We start from the raw sequence: 27,072 nt of genomic DNA, 5'->3' as shown, positions 1-27,072 counted from the left end.
AATGGTAACCAAACCAACCAGGGTGGATTTTCTACATGATTTGGTAATTTAAAATAGACCAGATATTATTTCTAATGTGCTAGTTTTACCAAAATTCTTAAGGATATACTGCGCTCCACTGGAAATAACAATCAGATACTCAGGGGATCGCATCAATGAAAAAAGTCACTTCACCTCAGTTACACAAATCCAGTAAATCACTGCGCTTGCTCAGACCCTGTAAAAAAGATCACAACACGCACATAGTGCCCAGCATTGTCTCTAACAAGCTATATCCAGCACCCCGTGCTGCACTCCTGGGTGGTAGTGCCACCACCTTAATAGGGATCACAGTTTAACTTCCCCCGTTGTAGGAGCACTCACCAGAAGCGCGTCTTGAAACACTGCACATCAAGCCTCTTTAAGTCAGCCAAGGAGGAGACCCAGATGTAAAAGCAGATACTTTTAATACCACTTGCAAGGTTACAGAAGTTGCACTGGCTCCAGCCACGGACAAACGGGCCAGCACATTACCATCCGTCTTCCCTGCTTCCTGATCGTGACGTCAGCGTGCTCCTCCGACTCCGCCCTATGCGTTTCGTTACAATGTGTAACTCATTCAGGGGCTAGTGTGCTAGTTTAAGAACACATGGAAATGGTGACCACAACATGGTAACATTTGGCACAAATTAAAATTTTATGAAAATTAAAAAAAAAAAAAAAATTGTAAAAGCTCAGGGACTTGCTGACCCCGATATACTGGAATATTAAATTACAGAGCAACGATACATACTAAAAGTACAAAAAAGTAGCAAACTGTTCAAAAAAAAGTACACAAGTAGTAAACTGCTCTAAACCCAGTACCCATATACAAACCAATGTCCGGTGGAGCAGACTAGACACCACTGTATGCATGAGTTCAAACATAAAATTCCCCTCAAGATCCTAATCTAAAACCAGAAAAATTCATGGTAATCCATGGGTACACGTGCAGGATACATAGGAACAGCAAAGAATAACCCTTAAAAAAGCTGACCTGTTTTTCTGGTTACACTCTGCTGTTCCCACTTTTCTCCATGGATTACAATAAAAAAAATACTGGTTTTAGAACTGGATGTTGAGTGGACCTTTTCCTTTAAACTATCAAAGAAATTCTTAATGATCCCAAAAAAAAGCAAGTATGAATAAATAATAAGGTTCTGGACCTGATCAAATGTAAAAGGAATGCCTTTAGGGCCCCTAAAGCACGATGCATTAATAGAAATAAGGAATGTAACAAAAACTGTAAAACGGTAATCCAATTAGAATCTGATAAATGTAAAGTCCAATCGAAAAAAAGTTTAAAAAATATTGTAGCAGGGCCCTAAATACACTGGGGTATGACAGTTCAGATAAGAGACAGCAAGCATTCAGGTTTTGTAAAAGTCAAGCTCCTGCCTGGTTTATTAACCACCCTGGCGTTCTGATAAGATCGCCAGGGAGGCTGCGGGAGGGTTTTTTTTAAATTAAAAAAAAACTATTTCATGCAGCCAACTGAAAGTTGGCTGCATGAAAGCCCACTAGAGGGCGCTCCGGAGGCGTTCTTCCGATCGCCTCCGGCGCCCAGAATAAACAAGGAAGGCCGCAATGAGCGGCCTTCCTTGTTTTGCTTACACCGTCGCCATAGCGACGAGCGGAGTGACGTCATGGACGTCAGCCGACGTCCTGACGTCAGACGCCTCCGATCCAGCCCTTAGCGCTGGCCGGAACTTTTTGTTCCGGCTGCGCAGGGCTCAGGCGGCTAGGGGGACCCTCTTTCGCCGCTGCTCGCGGCGAATCGCCGCAGAGCGGCGGCGATCGGGCAGCACACGCGGCTGGCAAAGTGCCGGCTGCGTGTGCTGCTCTTTATTTGGCGCAAATCGGCCCAGCAGGGCCTGAGCGGCAGCCTCCGGCGGTGATGGACGAGCTGAGCTCGTCCATACCGCCCAGGTGGTTAAAGCAAAAGTAATTGTTGGCAAACAAAACACTGCAATAAGGCAAAACAAAACAATGGCTTGGCTGAGCAACTAACTATCTCACTGTAACTTCCCTAACTCACAATAAAGCAGTACAGCAGGTGATAGTCCATTCAAAAATAGGCAACTTACATAACAGTCTGTAGTAAAAGTTCCTTTTCCCAAGCCTCTGGGAAGAGCTCTGTTCCCTCCAGTATGTAGGAACACTCTGAGCTACTTCCTGGTCAGCCAATTCATGAGAGCACCACACCCTAGACAGGAGTAATACCTGGACTGGGTCAGGTGGCCAGGGAACCCTCCGACTCTTCCTCTGACCAGCTCCAGGACCCTACAGACAGCTCTTATAAGAGCTGAATTAACACAGAACCAACTGTGTTTTTTTTTTCCCGGAGCTTTAACTAGCAAGGCACCTGAAACGAGGTGTGACATAGACCCCACCCAACACCAGCTTTTGCAACAAACGTGACACCCTGTCACAATATAGATACATTCAAAACCAATGCTAGGGGCCTTGTAAATAATCAGGGCTGTGGAGTCGGTACAAAAATCTCTCCTACTCATCAGTTTATGAATCCACCGACTCCAACTCCAGGTACCCAAAATTACTCCGACTAAGACTCTGACTGCTTAATCTAATTTTTACAAAAGCTATGGATTTGGTTTAAAAATCAGAATATGTATGATTGCCGCGCACCTAGCAGCACCACAATAAGGAGCTTTAACAAAAATGTTGGCTGCAAGGAGAAAAATGGATCTGTACCCCAATCCACTCGAATTAAGCAAAAAACACAGTATTACTCCTGCGCACTCAAAAACAATTTAATACCATCAATTAAATAACAATAAAAATCATACTACACACGAGTAGCTCCACTAAAATCGCAACCACACTGTCACTCACATCCAGACAAATAATAATAATTGCATACCTGCAGATTTGTCTGGATGTGAGTGACAGTGTGGTTGCGATTTTAGTGGAGCTACTCGTGTGTGGTATGATTTTTATTGTTATTTAATTGATGGTATTAAATTGTTTTTGAGTGCGCAGGAGTAATACTGTGTTTTTTGGTTTAAAAATCATCCGACTCCTCACTTTACTGAACTCACAGACTCCGACTCCAGGTACCCAAAATTGCTCCGACTCTGACTCCTTGACTCCAACTCCACAGCCCTGTAAATAATATGTAGATCTGTGGGTTCTGGTAGTAGAGTTTACTATCATAGAGCAATTTGCGGGTCCCCTTGTATCTTGCAAATAATATGGATGAACTAGAGTTAGTTTTGTGGGAATAACGGAGATATGGATGGATGAAACCCACGATTGGATGGCAAACTTAGAGGGTTACAATGTGTTTAGAAAGGAGAGAGTTAAAATTAACTTAGTTAAAATTATTTTACAGTTGCCATGAACAAAGAACTAGGTGAAGATTGTGAAGATGTGGAGTCTGATTGGGTAAATATTCATGGTGGAAATACCTGTTGCCAATTTCTTGTTAGTGTGTGCTAAAGGCATCATCGATTGGGATATTGAAGATACTCATTCTAGTAAAAGTGGCAGATATATAGCAACACTACAGAATAGTTACTTGAATCAAATGGTAACTAAACCAACTAGAGGGAATGCACTACTGGATTTGGTAATTTAACCTCCCTGGCGTTTTGATTACGCGCGACGCACGGCCGAGGGAGGTTTTTTTGACCTAATTTTTTTTTCATGTAGCTAGCCTGACGCTAGCTACATGATTCCCCCTCCCTGCGGCATCCCTCCCACCCTTCCGATCGGCGCCGGCGATCAAACCCATCAGGAAATCCCGTTCTGAACGGGATATCCTGTAGGGCTTCCCTGTCGCCATGGCGATGAACGGAATAACGTCATCAATGTCGTGACATCAGGGGGAGTCCAGATCCACCCCATAGCGCAGCCTGGCGGTGATTGGCCAGGCTGCGCAAGGGGTCTGCGGGGGGGGGGCCTTCTTTTGCGACGGGTAGCGGAAGATTGGCGGCGGCGATCGGGAAAACACGCAGCTAGCATGCGTGTTTTAAAAAAAAATTATGCAAATCGGCCCACCAGGGCGTAAGCAATCCACCGCTGCGTTACTGGACGAGTTGAGCTCGTCCGTAACGCCCAGGTGGTTAAAAGAGACAGATAATGTATCAAATTTGCAAGTTCAAGAACATTTGGGGAATAGTGATCACAGCATGATAATAGTTTATCTGGTGATTCACAGGTCATTTAGCAGTGACCTCCTGCAGACAAACCGCCGCAGTTTGTGCTTAGTCTGGTCCTCTCACTCCATGACAGGACCAGCATCGTTATCCCCTTACATACCGTAAGTTTATTACCTCTGGGGCATAACAACAGTTTTTTTTAATCAATTATGCTATTTCTGTACCTGTTAACGTTTTATTTTCTTTATTCTAATGGTTCATACTGTTATGATCCATTTTTGTTCATTAACAACCATTGTCTTAAGCTTACCAGTTATGCATGTCTTTCATCATCTTGATTTTATTGCATCTCAAATTCTCAAATGCAATAAAACTTTTGAAACACAGGTCGTGGAGCAGTGCAAAAAATAAAACGATGACATTTATAAAACAAAGTTTAATCAACTCAGGGATACACTAAACTTGGTGGACTAGGATAGTATACTACAAGGCAAGGACTCTTAAGGGATATTGCTCACTTTTAAAAATATTCTCAATGAATATTGTAGTGAATATATGCCATGTGGAAACAAAACTTCTAGAAAAAAAAGGCCTCTATGGATGAATAGACAAGGTTAGAGATAAAATGAAACTGAAATGAAAATAAAAAGGAATGCTTATAAGGCCCTAAAACAGGAGGGGACTGAGACTTAATTTTACAATTATAAGGAGTGCAATTAAAAAAAAAAAAAGTAAGAAATAAATCAGGCTGACAAAGATTGAAGCTGAAAATAAAATTGCTGGGATATAAAATCAAATCCAAAGAAGTTTTAAAAGGGCGTGGCATGGATGGCGCTCTAAACGGACACGTTTTTCATGGCTCTGCTGCCCGGCTGCTCATAATTCTCTAAAAGCAGCGAAATTCCAACTCAGATCTTGACACAACTACTGACATTGTCTGGGGGAACCTCTAGACACTACGCTGGAGGACTGGTTTATCTCACCGTCGGATAACTCCGACGGTGTCGGACATTCAAGTCAGGACGAGCTGCAGGCTGCAGGCCCTGCGAAGCCTCAAAGACGCCAAGACCGCTTTGCTCCATACTCCCTCACAGACATGGGGAAAGGAAAAGATAAGGATAATAAAAAAGAAGGCTCCCAGGCTCCGGAGCAACCACTGATGACCCCTGCTCCCCCCGAAAGCTAATACTAAAGGTAAGGGAGATAAGCCTAAAGATCAAGAGATCACACAAGCAGACATGAATCTCCCCAGCCCAGCATTGCTGACCTTATGGAGGCCATAAAACACTGCCAGACCTCCTTGACAGTTAAGATTGACTCTATAGATGCCAGATTCAGCTTCGTCACGGACGAGCTCTCCAAGACTAAAGGGCGGGTGAAAGAGCTCGAGAGCAGGGTCTCCACTGTAGAAGATACTGTACAGCAACACAGAGTAGAGATACCTGCCATGCAGAAGCAGCTAAAAGCACTAACTGCAAGAGCAGTAGATGCTGAGGATCGAAATCGGCGATCTAACATTCGCATACTGGGCCTTCCCGAGGGGACTGAGTGAGCAGATATCCCAGCGTATGTTGAGGAACTTCTGAAACACATCTTACCTCTAGCAACATTTTCTTCTAATCGAAAGGGCCCATCGCATGCCGGCGAAACAAGGCCCTACGGGCTCATATCCTAGGCCCTTAATTTTCAAAGTTTTAAACTTCAGAGATTGCGACGCCATCTTGGGTGCGGCCAGAGCAGCGGGAGAGCTGCATGTGGATAATGCGAAGATCATGCTCTTTCCGGATTTCACGGCGGAGACACAAAAGGCTAGAAAATCCTTTATTCAAGTTAAAGCAAAGCGACAAGAGAAAAATATCCAATATTCTATGATGTTCCCTGCTCGTCTGCGAGTCCAGGATGGAAAAACCTTCAGTAAGCAGGAGTAAGCATTCTTCTTAGAAAAAAACTTTCCTCTTCAATTACTAGATCTTGTCCTTGATCAAATGGGACGGTATGTCATTATATATGCAAAAATACATATTACCCTTGTTATAGCAGGGCTATATAATCCTCCCCGGCGTCTCCTGATCTTTTGCACTAAACAGCACAACTTGTGCTTAAATATCCAACGGAGCATAAGCTATTTCTTGGGGATTTTAATATGGTGACATCGGCTTCTCTGGACAGGCTTAAAGGGAAGGTTCAAGGAATGCATAAAAAAATCCAAATCCACTTACCTGGGGCTTCCTCCAGCCCGTGGCAGGCAGGAGGTGCCCTCGGCGCCGCTCCGCAGGCTCCCGGTGGTCTGCCAGGTCGGCCCTCTTCTGCGCTCCAAAGTGCGTGTCACTCTTGCGCCCTGACGTCATCGGACATCAGTACAGCCCAGAGGACGTCCGATGGCGTCAGCGTGCACGAGTGACACGCACTTTGGAGCGCAGAAGAAGCCGACCTGGCCGCCGGCCTAGCCAGGTCAGGCTCGCCACCGGAGACCACCGGGAGCCTGCGGAGCGGCGCCGAGGGCACCTCCTGCCTGCCACGGGCTGGAGGAAGCCCCAGGTAAGTGGATTTAGATTTTTTTTTTTTATGCAGTCCCTGAACCTTTACTTTAAACCTAGGATTTCAGAATTGCAATCTCTCTCAGACTGGGCACAGATACAATCCTTGACAGATGTGTGGAGATGGAAGCATACCTCTGAACCTGGCTTCACATGTCATTCAGCTTCCTTTCACACGCTATCAAGAATCGATTTAATATATGCATCTCACGCCTCGCTGTCATTAATTCAAGATATCCATCTATGTCCCAGGGGTATATCAGATCACTGTCCTGTTAGTCTCACCTTAGACTTTGGGTCCTCATATACAGAATATATCTGGAAGCTAGCTCCTCACTGGTTGGAGGAACCAAGGGTAAAATACATGGTAATGGACAGAATGAAAAGAATACTGGAGTATATCCCATGACCCAGTGTCGCCTTTTATTGCATGGGATGCTTATAAGGCAGTTACCAGAGGTGCATATATTTCTAGTATTGCAGCAGAGAAGAAGCAGTCTAAAATAATTATAGAGAATTTGGAAAAAAAAAGGCAGAGCAAGCTAAGCGGTTGTACATTGAGACCAAGTCAGAGGACTCCTATCAAAATTGGCATAATGCACTCTTATTATCTAGTAAACAAATTGACCATACAAAACAGGGACTCTTTTCTAAACAAGTTAGAATATTCGAACAGGGTGATAAGACGGGCAAACTACTTGCACATCTAGTGAGCCAGGAAAAGTTATCAGTGCAGATAGCTAAGATTAACATCCCATCTGGGGGCTGCATGACTCATCCGGGGGATATTAATGATGCGTTTAAGGACTATTATTTTAACCTGTATAGTTCCAAAATCCAAAAGAGTGCCCAAGAAATATCTTCCTATTTGCAGGATGTACATCTTCCACATCTCTCGGATGATGATAGGCAGTTTCTAGATTCTGCAATCAATCAACCTGAGATAGAAGCTGCAATAGCTACATTAAAAAAAAGGAAACCTCCTGGACTAGATGGGCTTCCCTCAGAGTTATACGCCACATACAAAAAGACGCTGGTTCCTAAACTCTGTCGTTTATTCAAAAACATCCTAGATGTGGGTCAGGTACCTCTTTCTATGACGGAAGCACTTATTACAGTTATTCCTAAAAAAAGGCCGGGATCCGGCTCTCTGCTCTTCATACAGACAAATTTCGTTATTAAATGTTGATGGGAAAATATTAGCAAAGGTTCTTGCCACCCGATTAAACGGTTCAGCGCCGCAGTGCCGAAAATCTCATGCATCTGAGCAACGTTCACCTCCCATTCATTCGCCTATAACTTTATTGCTACTTATCACAATGAATTGATCTTTATCTTGTTTTTTCCGCCACCAATTAGGCTTTCTTTGGGGGGTACATTTTGCTAAGAGCCACTTTACTGTAAATGCATTTTAACAGGAAGAATAAGAAAAAAACGGAATTATTTCTCAGTTTTTGGCCATTATAGTTTGAAATTAATATACGCTGCCGTAATTAAAACGCATGTATTTTATTTGCCCATATGTCCCAGTTCTTACACCGTTTAAATGATGTCCCTATCACAATTTATGGTGCCGATATTTCATTTAGAAATAAAGGTGCATTTTTTCAATTTGCGTCCATCCCTATTTATAAGCTTATAATTTTAAATAATATAATAACATATTCTCTTGACATGCATAATTAAAAAGTTCAGACCCTTGGGTAACTATTTATGTTGTTTTTGGTATTTTTTAATTGTATTTTTTTTTTTTTTTTATAAAAAAAGTGTCCGTGGGTAATTTTTGGTGTGGGAGGGAAACTGCTAATTTTAAATGTAAAATTATATTTTTTTTTACTAAAAAATGTATGTGGGTGCAGTTTACTATTTGGCCACAAGATGGCCACAGTGAAAAAAGTCCTGGATGCGAACGATCTCGCATCCAGGAACTAAAATGCTGGGAAAAAGTTTCCTGGGGGCAGAAATACTGCGCTCTCTGGAGAGAAAGCGTCGGTATTTCTGCGGGGACGTTAGATCGGTGAATGGGAATTATATTCCCATTCACTGATCGTAGGGCTAGTGGCGGGCGCGCGCCCGATCGCGTGCACCACGCAGGGAAAGTAGCAGTGCCTATCTGGACGAGGAAACTCGTCCAGATAGGCCGAACTGGTTAAATACTGTTATCACTAGCCAATCCGGATTTATTCCTCAAAAAGGGTGTGATATCAACTTAAGACGGCTCATGACTAATCTTTCTATCACACATGACAACACTGGGACTAGGGTAATTGTGTAATTAGATGCCGAGAAGGCTTTTGACACAGTAGAATGGGCCTACTTATGGGAAGTGCTTAATAAATTCAAATTCGGGGAAAATTTTATTAAATATATTCAAGCTTTATACTACATTCCACAAGCACGTGTACGAACTGGGGGAAAAATTTTTCTCTTTCTTCAACTTAGGCCGGGGTACACGCCAGGGGTGTCCACTTTCACCTGCTCTTTTTGCACTTGCAGTGGAACCTTTGGCGGCATCCCTCCGGTCTAGTAAAAATATAGTAGGTTTACGCATATCAAATCTGGAGGAAATAGTCTCACTGTATGCCGATGACTTATTACTATTTCTAGCAGACCCCTACGATTCCTTGTCATCGGCACTCAATCTTATATCCACGTTTGCCGAATTCTCAGGCCTGCAGATAAATTGGACTAAGTCATTGCTTTTACCCCTAGATCCTCTGCCGGAACACCCAGCTATCACTGTGCCACTACAGTTACACAGATAACATACCTCAGGATAGAAATATCCCCAAAAGTAACTTCCTATTATGGTCTCAATGTGCTACCACTACAAAACCATGTTAAAACCAAACTCCGCACCTGGAGCACCATACCCTTGTCACTTATAGGTAGAGCTAATTTAATAAAAATGTGTATTCTACCACGTTTTCTTTATGCATTTCGAAATACACCTGTTTTAATACCAAACTGCTTCTTCTCTACTATCAACAAACTAATTACCTCCTTTCTTTGGGGATCATCAACTCCACAAATTGCCCTGTCCACTCTTCAGCTGCCTGTTGAGAGGGGGGACTGGCTTTGCCAAATTTTAAATTTTATTACTGGGCAGCAATCCTACATACGATCTATTGGTGGTTTCAACAATCCATATATAATCCAGCAACAGTATTAGAAGCCACCTATATAGGATCCTACATGGCACTATCTGCCCTTCCATACCGTGATCCTAAAGCCATTCCCTGACTGACAGTTCCAATGAAGACTACAGCACGGGTCTGGGAAATAGCTCAACGCTTTCTGTTAACCCCCTTGCCGGTCCAATTCCTGCGGCAAGGGGGCAGCGCAGCACTTTTTTTAAAATTAATTTATTTTTTTAATCTTCATGATAGCTGCTGAGCAGCGGCATCCCCCCACCCACTCCGATCGCCTCCGGCGATCAGAGTAAGCAGGAAATCCCGTTCAGAACGGGATTTCCTGCTGGACTTCCCCGGTCACCATGGCGACGGGGCGGGATGACGTCATGGACGTCGGGACGTCAGAGGGAATCCCGATCCACCCCTCTGCGCTGCCTGGCACCGATTGGCCAGGCTGTGCAAGGGGTCGGGGGGGGGCGGCGCGGCGGGTAGCGGCGAATCGGCGGCGATCATAGTATGCACGCAGCTAGCAAAGTGCTAGCTGCGTGGAATGAAAAAAAGTTATGCAAATCGGCGCAGCGGGACCTGAGAAGTCCTCCTGCGCAGGTTACCCCGAGCTGAGCTCGGGATAACCAGCAAGGAGGTTAAGAGATATTTAGTGGTCTCCGCATACACCTTTGTGGAACAATGTCAGTTTGAAAGAATTTACTACAATTCCTGATCCCTCTGTATGGGCGAATAAAGGTATCCTTAAATTGAGAGATATTGGCGGAGAACAGGGACTCTTGCCATTTAATGTATTAAAAGCCCAATTTTCTCTTCCCAATTCTATGTTTTTTAGGTACCTGCAGCTCCGGCATGCGTTTGAGACACAATTTTATCACCTATCAATACAATTGTATTCCAGCGAAATGGAAAAAACAATGATGCACTCTGGTCTTACTGGGATTGTATCTCAACTATATGGTATTTTCATTTCACACCCTTCCAAATTGCCCAATAGAGCCCTAGCAGCATGGACAATAGACTTTCCAGATCTGTCCCTCAAAGACTGGGAAGGAATAGTAGTGGACTTTCTTAAAATTCCAATAGCAGCTAAACACAAATTAAGTGCATTAAAATACTTGTATAGGGTACATTACACTCCCCGAAGACTCTCCCGAATGGAGCTTAATGTTGAGGACGCATGCTGGAGATGTAAGGCAGAGGGAGCAGGATTCTCCCATATCTTCTGGTAGTGTAGGTGGATTAGGCAGTTCTGGTCACAGGTGCATGACCTGTTAACAGAGGTGATTGGTCCGCAGATCCCTTTCACAGCTGTTGCTATGGTACTCAATCACTTTGGGGATACCACTCTTAGTGACAAAAAATTATTTCTTGCTAAGCTCCTGCTTTTCTATGCTAGGCGAGCAATTGCTCTTGCATGGAAGAGACCAGAAACGCCCTCAATTGCAGAATTTAAATCTTCTGTAAATCTCGATTTACCGATTTATAAAAATGTATATGAAAATCGTGGTTCTGTTAAAACTTTTATAAGGTGTGGAAAAAATGGTTAAAAACTTTTGATATTGATATTTGATTCAGCCATAAGTTTCTCAAGTGCCAATTGTAGATATTCCATATTTATTATGAATACAACGTGGGGTGGAGGGAGGAGGGTCGATCTGGGGGGACGGTGGGAAGACTGTGTGGAAAGGGGGGTGGGAGGTACTTGGGTTATGTAATGTTTTGTATGTTAAATATATTTGAAAAGTTCAATAAAATATATTTTCAAAAAAAAAAAGTTTTAAAAGTAAGGGCCCTTTCACACGGGCAGCTGACAAGTGGTGAAGTCACCGACTGTCAGCTGTTCCCCAGCACTGGCTGGGCGCTTCTTAGGGAATGAGATCTGAGCGTGGCTGCGACATGTCACGTTCCTCTGCCACCCTGTAACACCACCGCATGTCAATGCTTGGTGTTAAAACTGCTGCAATTTGGCTGCATTTAAATTGCACCCGAATTGCATTGGTCGGCAGCAGACTAAACTGCTCATCAAACGCTCTGTTCAGCTATCCCTCTAAAGGGGGCCTAAATTAAAAAAAAAAAAAAAAAAAAAAAAAAGGAAGAAAAGTGGACTTCTTAAAGATGAGGTAGCAAACTTAACCTCCCTAGCGGTATGGACAGAAATGTCCGTTCAAAAAAACATGCTGTGAACAGTATAAACATGCATACACATCAATACTCTCCTGCACTGTATACTAGACCCTTGCTTGACACATTTTGGCAAGTTACAGGGAAAAAAAAGTTTTAAAAATAAATTTTATCACTGTTTGCACAGAAATCCTGGGGAAATTGAACGCTGGGAAGGTTAATGGTGTACAATTAAAGCAGAGCGCTTGCTTTGCTTTTTTCTTCACAAGAGAGACTTCTTTGTTGCATATTACAGATGTGGAAGGGGACCAGGCTTCCAATTTAAATAATAAATAATTAACACAGGAAGGAGGAAGGCAAGACTGAATGAAATCAAAACTGTAAAAGCACTGTGCCCTAATGACATACACATCTTTGGGTGCTAAGGGAATTACGTTACTGATAAACCATTTTACCTAATCTTTTGTGACTCGGTTTCAAGTGGGATAGTACAAATTGGCCAGTCCACTGGAACGATCCCAAGAGAGTCAAAAAAGATTAGATAAAGCCCTGTTTGGTAGGGACATCAAACTTGGAAAGGGACTAAAGGCTTGTACACACATCCAACATGCACACAACCACATGACAAACCTCACAACCTGACGAACTAAGCGACTTGTATGTCCAGACGCCTAAACAACAAACTAAATTAACATACTGCACACGCTAGAGGAATGATGGACTACACATTCAAAACAAGTACAAGTCTTTAAAACAAGTACACACGCATTAACTGCACAATATCAGACCAACACAGATCTCACAGTTGGATCGGGCAAACCACCTGTTATCAGTTTGTAATCAGCTTGTCAAGTTGTTTGCATGCGTACACATGCCTAATTATCATCCAATAGACTATAGTCAGATGATAATCAGGCTGCAGGTTGGTCCCTGTGTACTTAGCTTTAGGAGCAGTTAAATAACCGTATTCAATGCCAAGAAGCTGCAGCTAAAGCAAATACAATTTGGGGATGCATTAAAAGGGAAATGAAAACTTGGGATGCCAGCATAATAGTGCCAGTTCAGCTCTCTTGTAAGGCCACATCTGGACCATTAAGTACAGTACTGGACAGCATATTACAGGAGGGAGATTAGAGCATGTGCACAGATGAGCAACAAAATTGATCAGAGCGAAGGAAGGTATCACCAGGATAGGTTAGATAAACTGGACTTCTAGAGAAAAGACACCTTAGAGGAGATCTAATTAACAGGTATAAATACATTACAGGGCTGTAAAAAAATCTTGGCAGATGATTGTTGTCCCTTGGCTGGTTAAAAGGACTTGGGGACAAGATCTGAACAATAAGGAAATGCACGTAAAAAATAAAATAAAAAAAAGAATAGAAATTCTTCCATTTTCCTTTAATTTCAGGTTTCCTTTTCCATTTCCTGGGAACCTTTAAAACACAGTCTGGCACCTACATTGAGGCTACCTGCAAAGATAGAATGCTGGATAAGGGCATGATCTTCTTTCTATATCCTGCCCTGAACAATCCAATAGGTTCTGAGAAGCCCCAATTATTCTAAAAAGGGAGGAGGGCATGGAAAGGTTTTTGTCAGATAAGAGGTGGGCATACTGTTGCCAAACACTGTTGAAGAACAGAATGTACTACTCTACATTGGAGACCTCAAACTTCTACACCGGGCCTATTATAAGCCAGACAGGCTCCACAGGCACACCCCACTAGATCCCCAAACTGCGTTAGGGGATGCAGAGCTATAGGATCTCTTCTGCATTTTTGGTAGGCCTGTCCAAAAGTACAGACCTTTTGTTGTATTATTTAGAATAGGGCGACCACAACACTTTTACACTCGATCCCTTCACCCCCGCTATATTCCTCTAGAGACAAGCCCCCTAAGCTTAAATACCCAACACATAGACTCCTACAGCACATAATCTCGACTGCAAAAGGGTTATTTGTCCTATATACTTTTTTAAAATCAATAAAACTCTTTTGACAGCAATTTCCTTTAGGCTAAGTTCACAGTGGGACGTTAAAGTCGTGCGTTAAAACAGCATTTAACGCAGAATAACTCACTGCAATGAAAAATCAATGCCCTGTTCACAGTGCACACGTTGCGTTGGTGTCTAACGCTGCACGTTAAGTAAAAGTACTGCATGCAGTGCGTTATACACGTTATTAGCTGCGTTGGACTGTTTGCACATGCTCAGTAATGACTTGGAAGCATACTTTTCATTGCCTGTATTTTTTACTGTATCTGCTGTATGCGACGGTAACGCTGCGTTGCCACTTTTTGGGCGCGTTGCGTTGTAAGCTTGCGGTGCGACTTTAACGTGGCATCAAAACGCAACGTCCCACTGTGAATCTAGCCTCACTCTATAAATAATTATATTTCACTTTGCTACAAGATTATCCACCATTTGTGAAAAGCTTTACAAGACGTGGGTGGTAAAGCAGTAAAGCAAACCATGTACTTGAGATTTGGGTAAGTCTATCTAAACTTCCAGCTTTAAAAAAAAAATAAAAATCTTTATTTGTCTTTCCCTACCTTCGAAATCCTCCATTTTTTCAATAATGTTATTGAAGTGGGTCCGTAGTCCAGAAAAAGAGAAGTTGCAGTCCTGGTGTTTTACCATTGGTAAACGGAATTTACAAAATGTTTTGTCACCATAACTGGATAAGTGTTCAATCGCTTGTCCGCCACTTAGAGAGGAACACTCAGGATGTTTAATTAGTGAGAGTCGTCTGGCAACCTAGAATAAATGAATACTATCAGAAATAATAGACTTTTTTGTTTAGTATACAATATATAAGATGCACTGCTATGCAAGTAAAAAGTGAAAATACATACAGGGAAAATAGTATTTGATCTCCTGCTAATTTTGCTTGTCTGAAAAAAGAAAAAGAAATTACCAGTCTGGAATTGTTCAAGCTTGATGTACATTTGTAATGAGTAAGATAAGCATTTGAACCTTTAGCAAGATTTTGGGCACACAGGTGTCTACACCGTATGCAGGCTGAGATTAAGAACATCCTCTGTAAGGAGTACGCCTAATCCCAGCTTGTTACAGGACCTGTATAAAAGACATTTGTCCACAGAGGCAATCAATCAGATTCCAAAATAGCCACCATAGCCAAGGCCAAAGAACTGTCTAATTATGTTAGGGACAAGATTGTAGATCTGCACAAGGCTTAACTGGGTTACAAAAATATTGCTAGGCAGCTTGGTGAGAAAATTACAAAAGTTAGTGCAAAAATTTGCAAAGAGAAGAAACACAATATACAATTTGTTGTCAGTGATCTCAGGGCAGCAAGGACCACAGCTATAGACACCAAGAAAACAATTGGTAACACACTACGCGTTGAAGGACTCAAAGCTTGAAGAGCCCGCAAGGTCCCCCTGCTCAAGACAGCAGGCGTGTCTGCAGTTTGTCAATGCACATCTAAATGATCCAGAGAAGAACAGGATGAAAATGTTGTGGTCAGAATTGAGCTCTTTCGCATGAACTCAACTCACTGGCCCATAAGCAATTCACTTTTTGTCCTGAGTTATCTCCTAGGAGATAATTTTCATCTTTTTAAAATAAATTTTAGGCATTTTACAATTGAAAAAGTACCCAAAAGTTGGGGAAAGATGACTACTAAAATTATTTTGAGTATTTTCTTGTTTGCTGGTGGTTTAAAAAGCAGTCAGGCTTCTTTCGAATTGTGGGGGTACTGTTGATCCCATCACTGGTATCAAGGGGCAATCGAACCCAAGGCGTCTTCACCAGCGCACCCCGTCTTCACCAGCGCACCCCGCAAGGGATGATGGGCTATCACCCCTAGTGGGTGGCGGACTACTTTGCTGCATGATGCTTGCCAGGTCACAACCCCCAGGACTACTGCACCAGTGATGGGAAGAACAGAGGGTACTTGATAGGATAGGAGGGGGTTCGAGCAGAGCAGACTATCGAGCTATCAGGTCAGGACTGGCCAGCTGGGCAGGTAGACCTAATTTATAGGGAATCCTAGGAAGGGTACGGACAGGCTGGGTAACCCGGGAAGGGTATAACTGGAGGGGTTCCCTGGAGAGAAACGGAGACGCTGGAGGAACCCCCAGGATGCTATAAGTGATTGGAGTGTTTCCGAGGGGAAGTGGCAGACAAGAGGAATCCGTAGAGTTCTTGGAGGGAAACTGGAAGGCAGAAGGAATCACCGAGATGCTGCGGATGAAAGGAAAGTACCTGGAGGGGCACTGGCAGATGGGGAATCCCCGGGTTGGTGCAGATGACTGGAAGAGTTCCCGGGGGGGGGGGGGGGGGGGGGGGGACTGACAGGCAGGGGGAAAGCCTTGGGATGCTGCAGGTGACTGGAGGAGTTCCAAGAGGGACACTTGCAGACAGGGGGAATCCTCAGGATGGTGCAGCTGATTGGAAGATATCCCGGAGGAGAACTGACAAGCAGAGGAATCCCCGGGAGGCTGCAGCTAAAAGGGAAAGTTATATGAAGGGAGACTGACGAGATCGGGAACCAGGGATGGAGGTGGTGACAGGCGGGGGAAGTGACTGGCAGGCGGGGAAGTAACTGGCAGACAGGGAAGCAGGGATGGATGGTTAACAGGAGGAACAGACAGGCACTGACAGGCAGGGATCCTGGGATACAAAGTAGGCTCAGGCTATAGCAAAATAGCAGGCAGACTGGCAGGGATAGAGCACTGAGCTACATGGGCAACTCCAAAAGGTCCTGGAGGAGAACCTGGTTGAGAATGGAGGGGGGAATGGCGGCAGAATGCCGTGGCTGTGACCAGGGATACAACAGCATCCTAACAGTGTGAGTGCAGGGTTTAATGATGAAACCGTAACCAAGAATTGAACTTCATCCCAATCAGTAGCTGATACCTCCTTTCCCATGAGAAATGTGTATGGCTGATATTGTGGTGAAATCCCTCCCACAGTGTGATGTCAGGACCATGGTTCTGACATCACACTGTGGGAGCCTTGTTGCATTGTGGGAAATAACAGCTGCCAGAAAAGCAAGCAGCTTCTCTTTCCAGTGACACCTGCCAGCAGTAAAAATGTCACCATGTGATAAATGTCAGAATGTAAATCAGGGAGAGGAAAGATTTTGCAATTGGTCAACACTGACTAAATCATTTATAATTATTGTAAAAATGGGGAAATACGTAGAGGGCACATGTCTCCTGTGTAGACTGGCCCGACTGACGAAAGTGCGAGGACCCGGTATCGGAGCTGCGGGAAGACTGAGGACGGCATGGGAGAGATTGTTGGGTATTGGACTGGAGGAAGCCCAGGTGTGTATTAAAAGCTTTATTTAATCCAGCTGTGAATCCCTTTAAAGAGGAACTCCAGTAAAAATAATGTAATAAAAAGTGCTTCATTTTTACAATAATTATGTATAAATGATTTAGTCAGTGTTTGCCCATTGTAAAATCTTTGAAATCCCTGATTCACATTCCGACATTTATCACATGGTGCCATTTTTACTGTTGGCAGTATGTCCGGATTGGAAAGCAGCGTGGGAGGCGCCGAGGGACGAGCGAAGAAGACGCCTGATGGGTAAGATTAACCCCCCCTCGGCCACCCGCACAGCTGCTGTAATTAGTAGGATGAAATTCGAATAACCCTATTCGAATTTCATCCTAATTCGAAGTTAAGAGCATCCCTGGTAACGAGCGATTGTTACCCTCCGCCGTCCTTACAGCAGTCGGTGCAGGCTGCGAGGCAAGCATTTTATGACAAGGTGTGAAAACATCACCTAGGACCAAACTCAAGAGAAAAAGTGAATTGCATATGGGCCACTGTGTTTGGAGGAGGAGGAATGCTGCCTATGACCCCGAGAATACCATGTCTACTGTCAGACATGAAGGTGGACACATTATGCTTTAGGATTGTTTTTCTGCTAAGAAGACAGAACACCTTCACCGCATTGAAGAGACAATGGACGGGATCAAGTACTGTCAAACCTTGGGTAAACCGCTCCCTTACTCAGCTAGGGTATTAAAAATTGGTCATGTATGGGTATTCCAGCATGGCTCAAGAAGAAGCATGTGAAAGTCCTGGAGTGGCCGAAGCCAGTCACCCTAATCCAATAGAAAATCTGTGGAGGGAGCTGAACGTTTGAGCTGCTAAACATCCGCCTCAAAACTTTACAGACTTGGAGAGGATCTGCAAAGGAGTCAGCCAAAATCCCTCTTGAGATGCCCGATAGCCAATAAGAAACTAATAATATTTATGTGTAATAATTGAACAAATGTGTATCTATCTATCTATCTATCTATCTATCTATCTGCAGTAATGTGACTTTTAAACTAGCATTCTGTCTTACACATACTGCTCAGTCTAACCTTGACATAAACAAAGAATGTTCTGGCTTCTTGTAACTAGAATAATCCAATTATGAGTTTCAGTGCTTGGAATATGCTGAGATGTCACAGAGCAATATAAAGTACTCTGACTTTAGAGTTTACAATAAGATTTGCATAGAACATTAAAACTTAAAACATACACATATGACAGCTTTTCCTGCATAAATAAAACCACTAGAATTCTGACAGTCTGACCTCTGTGATTGCCATCAAGAGTTTTGCAACCAAGTACTAAGCCATCTTTTGATCAAATATTTATATCACTTGTTACAAAGCACATCAAGCTTTGACTTTGGGGCACTGGGTTTTCGAGGGTTCTTGTGTTGTTAGTCTGTCTCTCACTGCTATAATAAACAACTATAACAATTACGGTATATAGTGGTCATCTTTCCCTCACTGTACATGCATAAAAGAACTCTCCCAGAAAGTCCTGTGTTCCCCCTCCCTTCCTGTAGCACACTGTACAAAGTTTCTTAATATTTGTATTTTCAATTTCTGTCATAAGGCCATATGACGGACTTGAATTTCTTAAGGAAATGAGTCTACATTGTTTTTTACAGTTTGTTTATAAATAATAGACAGCCAAGTGGTTGCCGTCTGCATTGTACAAGACAAGAACAATAAAATAGCCACCCACTGATTCTACCTTAAAGAGAAACTCTGACCAAGAATTGAACTTTATCCCAATCAGTAGCTGATACCCCCCTTTGACATGAGAAATCTATTCCGTTTCACAAATAGACCATCAGGGGGTGCTGTATGACTGATATTGTGGTGAAACCCCTCCCACAAGAAACTCTGAAGACTGTGGTACTCCTGGCAGTTTCCGGTCTGTGAACCTTGTTGCATTGTGGGAAATAGCTGTTTACAGCTGTTTCCAACTACCAAAAAAGCATGCAGCAACTACATCACCTGCCAACAGTAAAAATGTAACCATTGGATAAATGTCAGAATGTAAATCGGAGATTTAAAAGATTTTACAATGGGCAAACACTGACTAAATCATTTATATATAATTATTGTAAAAATGAAGCACTTTATTTATTACATTATTTTCACTGGAGTTCCTCTTTAAGGTGTACCAGTTCGTTAATATAATGCTTTAAAGGACACTTGAAGTGAGAGGGATATAGAGGCTGCCATATTTATTTCCTGTTAAACAATGCCAGTTGCCCAAATCCTCCTGATTTTTCATGCATCAGTGGTGTCTGAATCACCCACCTGAAATATGCATGCAGCAAATTTAGTCAGAGGATTAGTAGGAAATCCAAACAATTCACATTTTTAAAAGATGCAGTGGAGTATTGTACCATGTTAGACATCAGTAAGAGAAAGAAGTTCCTAATCAGGATGATACCATTTATTTTGTTTAATTTAGAAGAAAAGGAGTAAGCGTTCAGCTATGAAGCCTTCCTCAGACTTGATTCTTGTATGCTGACATCATTTAGACTAAGACATTTAGACTCAGGGGTCCCCAACCACCGGGCCGCGGCCCACTGCTGGTCCGTGGGCGGTTTTTAGCCAGGCCGCAGCGGGTCTGGCCTCTCGCCCCTCCTCCCCGTGGCCGCTGCTCCTGTTACCTTATGAGCTGGCGGCCGCTGCCTTTTTTACATTCTCCTGTAGCCCCTCTCCTCTTTGCAGCATCTTCTATTACAGCAGCGCGTCTTGTGGCTGCTGTGAGGGAAGGAAGCAGGACAGCGGCTCCCTTGTTAACGGCGATGTATATCGCAGCTACAGGAAGCCGCTGTCCTGCTTCCTTCACTCCTTACAGCAGCTGCAAGACGTGCTGCTGTAATAGAAGGTGCTGCAAAGAGGAGAGGGGCTACAGGAGAATGTAAAAGAAACCGCGGGAGGAGGGGCTATACAAGGGCTACAGCACTACTAGCACTACAGGGGCAACTATACTAGCAATACAGGGGCAACTATACTAGCTATACAGGGGCAACTATGTTAGCTATACAGGGGCAACTATGTTAGCTATACAGGGGCAACTATACTGGGAAACTGGAGGCAACAATACCTAGATACCCTATGCAGGGGGCACTTATACCTGGTGGCTACCTACCTATCTATACACTCCAAATGGGGGGGGGTGCTGCTAACACCAACCCCCCGCTAACCCCAACTCCACAGAGCCAACCACCCCCCAAACCCCCCACTGGGCCCTGGAGAGAAATTTGGTCTGGATAGCGGTCCCCGGACTGAAAAAGGTTGGTGACCCCTGATTTAGAGCACACATTATATATATACACTGGACATTAAAAGGTTCTGCAAACATAAAAGTTTTGGGATAGTGTTCTGTGGACTGATGAAACAAAATTAGAACTGTTTTGGCCCATGGATCAATGCTATGTTTGGAGGAGGAAGAACAAGGCCTATGAACAAAGGAACACCTTGCCTACTGTGAAGCATGGCAGGGGGTCAATCATGCTTTGTGGCTGTTTTGCTTCTGCAGGTAAAGGGAAGCTTCAGCGTGTGCAAGGTACCATGAATTCTCTTCAGTACCAGGAGATATTGGATGAAAATGTGATGCAGTCCATCACAAATCTGAGGCTTGGGAGACGTTGGACCTTTCAACAGGACAATGAACCCAAGCATATCTCCAAGTCTACTAGAGCATGGTTGCAGATTAAAGGCTGGAACATTTTGGAGTGGCCATTTCAGTCACCAGACTTAAATCCGATTGAGAACCTCTGGTGGGACTTAAAGAAAGCAGTTGCAGCACACAAGCCTAAGAATGTGACTGAACTGGAGGCTTTTGCACATGAAAAATGGGCTAAGATACCCGTATATCACTGCAAGACACTTGTGTCAAGCTATGCTTCACGCTTAAAAGCTATTATGACTGGAAAAGGATACTAAGCACTAAGAATAAATGTCTGAATGTCACTAGGGGGTTGAATAAAACTGATGATGATGTTGTAAGCACAGAAAAGACATTTGTGGTTATTTCATTATAAAGGTTATGATAGAATATATATATATATATATATATATATATATATATATATATATATATATATATATATATATATATATATACATACATACACAGCACGGTGGCATAGCATAGTGGTTAGCATATGACTATGGTAGGGACTGAATTGTGAGCTCCTTCAAGGGACAGTTAGAGACAAGACAATATATACTCTGTACAGCGCTGCGGAAGATGTTGGCGCTATATAAATACTAAATAATAATATATATATACACACACATACATACATATATATACACACATACGTGTGTGTGTGTGTGTGTGTGTATATATATATATGTGTATATGTATGTATGTATGTATGCATCAAAAAACGTTAACTATTAGTCAAACATAACATAATTGAACACAAAATGCAGTTTTAAATGATGGTTTTTATTATTTAGTGAGAAAAAAAAACCTCTAAACCTACATGGCCCTGTGTGAAAAAGAAATTGCCCCCTGAACCTAATAACTGGTTGGGTCACCCTTAGCAGCAATAACCGCAATCAAGTGTTTGCGATAGCTTGCAACAAGTCTTTTACAGCGCTCTGGAGGAATTTTGGCCCACTCATCTTTGCAGAATTGTTGTAATTCAGCTTTATTTGAGGGTTTTCTAGCATGAACCGCCTTTTTAAGGTCAAGCCACAACATCTCAAAAGGATTCAGGTCAGGACTTTGACTAGGCCACTCCAAAGTCTTCATTTTGTTTTTCTTCAGCCATTCAGAGGTGGATTTGCTGGTGTGTTTTGGGTCATTGTCCTGCTGCAGCACCAAAGATCGCTTCAGCTTGAGTTGACGAACAGATGGCCGGACATTCTCCTTCAGGATTTTTTGGTAGACAGTAGAATTCATGGTTCCATCTATCACAGCAAGCCTTCCAGACCCTGAAGCAGCAAAACAACCCCAGAACATCACACTTCCACCACCATATTTTACTGTTGGTATGATGTTCTTTTTCTGAAATGCTGTGTTACTTCTACGCCAGATGTAACGGGACATGCACCTTCCAAAAAGTTCAACCTTTGTCTCGTCGGTCCACAAGGTATTTTCCCAAAAGTCTTGGCAATCATTGAGATGTTTTTTAGCACAATTGAGACGAGCCTTAAAAGGACTTACGAGCCCAAATAGTAAAAAAAAGTTAAGTACCTTAATCATTCTTAAATGCACGGAGGATGCCGTCCGCGCCCTCCGTGCTGTTCCGCCGGGTCCCCGCAGTCTGATCGCCCCCCGTGCCGCTCCCGACCCCACGGACGGGGTCGGGCTCCCCTTCCTCTCCCAAGATGGCCGCCGGAGCCGGCCGCGGCTGCGCAGTCCGCATACGCGTTAGTGCGGCTGCGCAGCTCTAGGGCCTCCCCCCTCGATCCACGCTACTGTGCGTGGATCGAGGGGGGAGGCCCTAGAGCTGCGCAGCCGCACTAACGCGTATGCGGACTGCGCAGCCGCGGCCGGCTCCGGCGGCCATCTTGGGAGAGGAAGGGGAGCCCGACCCCGTCCGTGGGGTCGGGAGCGGCACGGGGGGCGATCAGACTGCGGGGACCCGGCGGAACAGCACGGAGGGCGCGGACGGCGTCCTCCGTGCATTTAAAAATGATTAAGGTACTTAACTTTTTTTTTACTATTTGGGCTCGTAAGTCCTTTAATGTTCTTTTTGCTTAAAAGTGGTTTGCGCCTTGGATATCTGCCATGCAGGCCGTTTTTGCCCAGTCTCTTTCTTATGGTGGAGTCGTGAACACTGACCTTAATTGAGGCAAGTGAGGCCTGCAGTTCTTTAGATGTTGCCCTGGGGTTTTCTCTGCGCTCTTGGGGTAATTTTGGTCGGCCGGCCACTCCTGGGAAGGTTCATCATTGTTCCATGTGTTTGCTATTTGTGGATAATGGCTCTCACTTTGGTTCCATGGAGTCCCAAAGCTTTAGAAATGGCTTTATAACCTTTACCAGACTGATAGATTTCAATTACAGTACTTTTGTTCTCATTTGTTCCTGAATTTCTTTGGATCTTGGCATGATGTCTAGCTTTTGAGGTGCTTTTGGCCTACTTCTCTGTGTCAGATAGCTCCTATTTAAGTTATTTCTTAAATTAAACGTGTGGCAGTAATCAGGCCTGGGGGTGACTACAGAAATTGAACTCAGGTTGTGATAAACCACAGTTAAAGAGACACTGAAGCGAGACTAAATCTCGCTTCAGGTCTTATATATAGCAGGGGCACGTGTGCCCCTGCTAAAACGCTGCTATCCCTCGGCTTAACGGGGGTCCCTTCACCCCCAACCCACCCCCCGCAAATGTTGGTCGGAAAATGGTCGCTGGAGATATCCTTCCTGGAGGCAAGGGCTAACGGCTGCAGCCCTGCCTCCCAGCGCGTCTATCAGACGCGCATCGCCGCCTCTCCCCCGCCCCTCTCAGTGAAGGAAGACTGAGAGAGGCGGGGGAGAGGCGGAGATACGCGTCTGACAGACGCGCATGGGGCAGGGCTGCGGCGGTTAGCCCTGCCCCAACCAGGAAGCGCTCCCCCGCTGCACGGAGGGGGTTTGGGGGGACAGGGACCCCCGTTAAGAGGCGCTATAGCGGCGTTTTAGCAGGGGCACGCATGCCCCTGCTAGCTATGAGGTCTGAAGCGAGATCTATTCTCGCTTCAGACTCTCTTTAAGTTATTTTTTTTAACAAGGGGGGCAATCACTTTTTCACACAGGGACATGTAGATTTGGAGTTTTTTTTTCTCACTAAATAATAAAAACCATCATTTAAAACTGCATTTTGTGTTCAATTATGTTATCTTTGACTAACAGTTAACAGTTTTTGATGAGCAGAAACATTTAAGTGTGACAAACATGCAAAAGAATAAGAAATCAGGAAGGGGGCAAATAGTTTTTCACACCACTGTACATACACACACAGTGGCTTGCAAAAGTATTCGGCCCCCTTGAAGTTTTCCACATTTTGTCACATTACTGCCACAAAAATGAGACAATTTTATTGGAATTCCACGTGAAAGACCAATACAAAGTGGTGCACAATTGAGAAGTGGAATGAAAATCATACATGATTCCAAACATTTTTTACAAATCAATAACTGCAACGTGGAGTGTGCATAATTATTCAGCCCCCTTTGGTCTGAGTGCAGTCAGTTGCCCATAGACATTGCCTGATGAGTGTTAAATAGAGTGCACCTTTGTGTAATATAATGTCAGTACAAATACAGCTGCTCTGTGACGGCCTCAGAGGTTGTCTAAGAGAATATTGGGAGCAACAACACCATAAAGTCCAAAGAACACACCAGATAGGTCAGGGATAAAGTTATTGAGAAATTTAAAGCAGGCTTAGGCTGCAAAAAGATTTCCAAAGCCTTGAACATCCCACGCAGAACTGTTCAAGCGATCATTCAGAGATGGAAGGAGTATGGCACAACTGTAAACCTACCAAGACAAGACCGTCCACCTAAACTCACAGGCCGAACAAAGAGAGCGCTGATCAGAAATGCAGTCAAGAGGCCCATGGTGACTCTGGACAAGCTGCAGAGATCTACAGCTCAGGTGGGGGAATTTGTCCATAGGACATCTATTAGTCGAGCACTGCACAAAGTTTGCTTTTATGGAAGAGTGGCAAGAAGAAAGCCATTGTTAACAGAAAAGCATAAGAAGTCCCGTTTGCAGTTTACCACAAGCCATGTGGGGAACACAGCAAACATGTGGAAGAAGGTGCACTGGTCAGATGATACCAAAATCGAACTTTTTGGCCAAAATGCAAAGCACTATATGTGGCGGAAAACTAACACTGCATATGACTCTGAACACACCATCCCCACTGTCAAATATGGTGGTGGCAGCATCATGCTTTGGGGGTGCTTCTCTTCAGCAGGGACAGGGAAGCTTGTCAGAGTTGATGGGAAGATGGATGGAGCCAAATACAGGGCAATCTTGGAAGAAAACTTCTTGGAGTCTGCAAAAGACTTGAGACTGGGGCGGAGGTTCACCTTCCAGCAGGACAACGACCCTAAGCATAAAGCCAGGGCAACAATGGAATAGTTTAAAACAAAACATATCTATGTGTTAGAATAGCCCAGTCAAGGTCCAGATCTAAATCCAATCGAGAATATGTGGCAAGATCTAAAAACTGCTGTTCACAAACGCTGTCCATCTAATCTGACTGAGCTGGAGCTGTTTTGCAAAGAAGAATGGGCAAGGGTTTTAGTCTCTAGATGTGCAAAGCTAGTAGAGAGATACCCTAAAAGACTGGCAGCTGTAATTGTAGCAAAAGGTGGTTCTACAAAGTATTGACTCAGGGGGCTGAATAATTACGCACACCCCACTTTGCAGTTATTGATTTGTAAAAAATGTTTGGAATCATGTATGATTTTCGTTCCACTTCTCACATGTACACCACTTTGTATTGGTCTTTCACAGGGAATTCCAATAAAATTGATTCATGTTTGTGGCAGTAATGTAGCAAGATGTGAAAAACGTCAAGGGGGCCGAATACTTTTGCATACATACTGTACATACATACATACATACACACACACACACACACACACTTATACATACATACACACACACTTACAAATACATATATATTTAAACTGTATATAGATTTGAGGGGGATCAGACAGGGCACAGTTCTCCGTTTTACCTTCGCACAGGGCAGACTTTTTCCCCGCCCCCCAAAGATGTCACGCCACCCAACATCACGCCACAACGCCGCTCTGCCGTCCTGATCGGCCGCTGTGGATCCCCGGAAAAGAATAAAGATATAGGGAATCCCGGCAGCCGGGGGGAGAAGCTGACCAGCACTGATCATGCGCAGGACCCAGGAAAAACAAAGCGCACAGCAGTTTTAGCCAGCCCGAACTGAGTTCGGGCTTACCGCTCTAAGCAGCTGAATCTCAGCCTGAGCTCAGTTCGGGATTACCGCCAGGGGGGTTAAGTTAAGGGGGCCACTAACTTTGTCCAGCCCATTTCTGGCGTTTTGTGTGACATTATGTCCAATTTGCTTTCTTCCTTTTACAAGCCTGAACAGAGAAACTGGGATTGAACACAGTTTGCAGCAACACAGACACTGAGGCAGTGAAATACTGTGCTTCAGACAATATAATGCAAATGCCATGCAATTGCATGCACAACAAACAATCAGGAATGCAAAGACAAAAATACACTATAATGCATAGTCATAGACAGGGCATGGCTAAATATCACAACTATCAACACATAATATTATAGGAAAGGATTTATGATGTTTACAGCATTTATGTATTAGTTAACTAACTAAAGGGCTACAAAACTTACTTTTTCTATTCCCCTTTCGGATTCTAGCAAAGTTGTACTCCTTACTAGATAACCTACTGCCTAGGTATGCATACTGTATACTACCTCCCCTCTTGTGGCTGGATGGTGTAATGTGGCTGGATGGTGTAATGGTTAAGGGCTCTGCCTCTGACGCAGGAGACCAGGGTTCGAATCTCGGCTCTGCCTGTTAAGTAAGCCAGCACCTATTCAGTAGGAGACCTTAGGCAAGTCTCCCTAACACTGCTACTGCCTATAGAGCGCGCCCTAGTGGCTGCAGCTCTGGCGCTTTGAGTCCGCCAGGAGAAAAGCGCGATATAAATGTTATTTGTCTTGTCTTGTCTTGTTCCCCCAACCTATTCCTTTACATTGTAAGTTAGCAAGGGCATGGCTCACTTACCCTTTTCTGTTTTGGAATTTGTTATTGATTTTGGACACGATCCAATTCACTTTTTCTCTTAATTTTTCTCCTCAGTGATATTTTACCATTATGAATAAAATGCCTT

The 27,072-nt window shown here is 43.8% G+C and overlaps 1 protein-coding gene across 3 annotated transcripts in view; it reads right to left on the bottom strand.

The window, feature by feature from the left end:
* Nucleotides 1-521: 521 nt before the first annotated feature.
* Nucleotides 522-27,072, bottom strand: part of LOC137525729 (tRNA N6-adenosine threonylcarbamoyltransferase, mitochondrial-like) — a 109,923-nt gene continuing 83,372 nt past the window's right edge. The window contains exons 5-6 of one of the 3 annotated variants that reach the window (XM_068246911.1): nt 14,494-14,698; nt 522-613 (exon numbers count right to left, since the gene is read on the bottom strand). In XM_068246911.1, the coding sequence (XP_068103012.1) occupies nt 606-613; nt 14,494-14,698 (213 nt within the window). In that variant the 3' untranslated portion in view covers nt 522-605. The remainder of the gene's footprint in view (nt 614-14,493; nt 14,699-27,072) is intronic. The other 2 variants (XM_068246910.1, XM_068246908.1) reach the window with 2 other exon arrangements.

Source organism: Hyperolius riggenbachi, chromosome 7 (genome assembly GCF_040937935.1).
Source record: "Hyperolius riggenbachi isolate aHypRig1 chromosome 7, aHypRig1.pri, whole genome shotgun sequence".
NCBI classification, from domain to species: domain Eukaryota; kingdom Metazoa; phylum Chordata; class Amphibia; order Anura; family Hyperoliidae; genus Hyperolius; species Hyperolius riggenbachi.
Note: the sequence above shows the minus strand (reverse complement) of the source record. Positions and strands in the feature narration are given on the sequence as shown.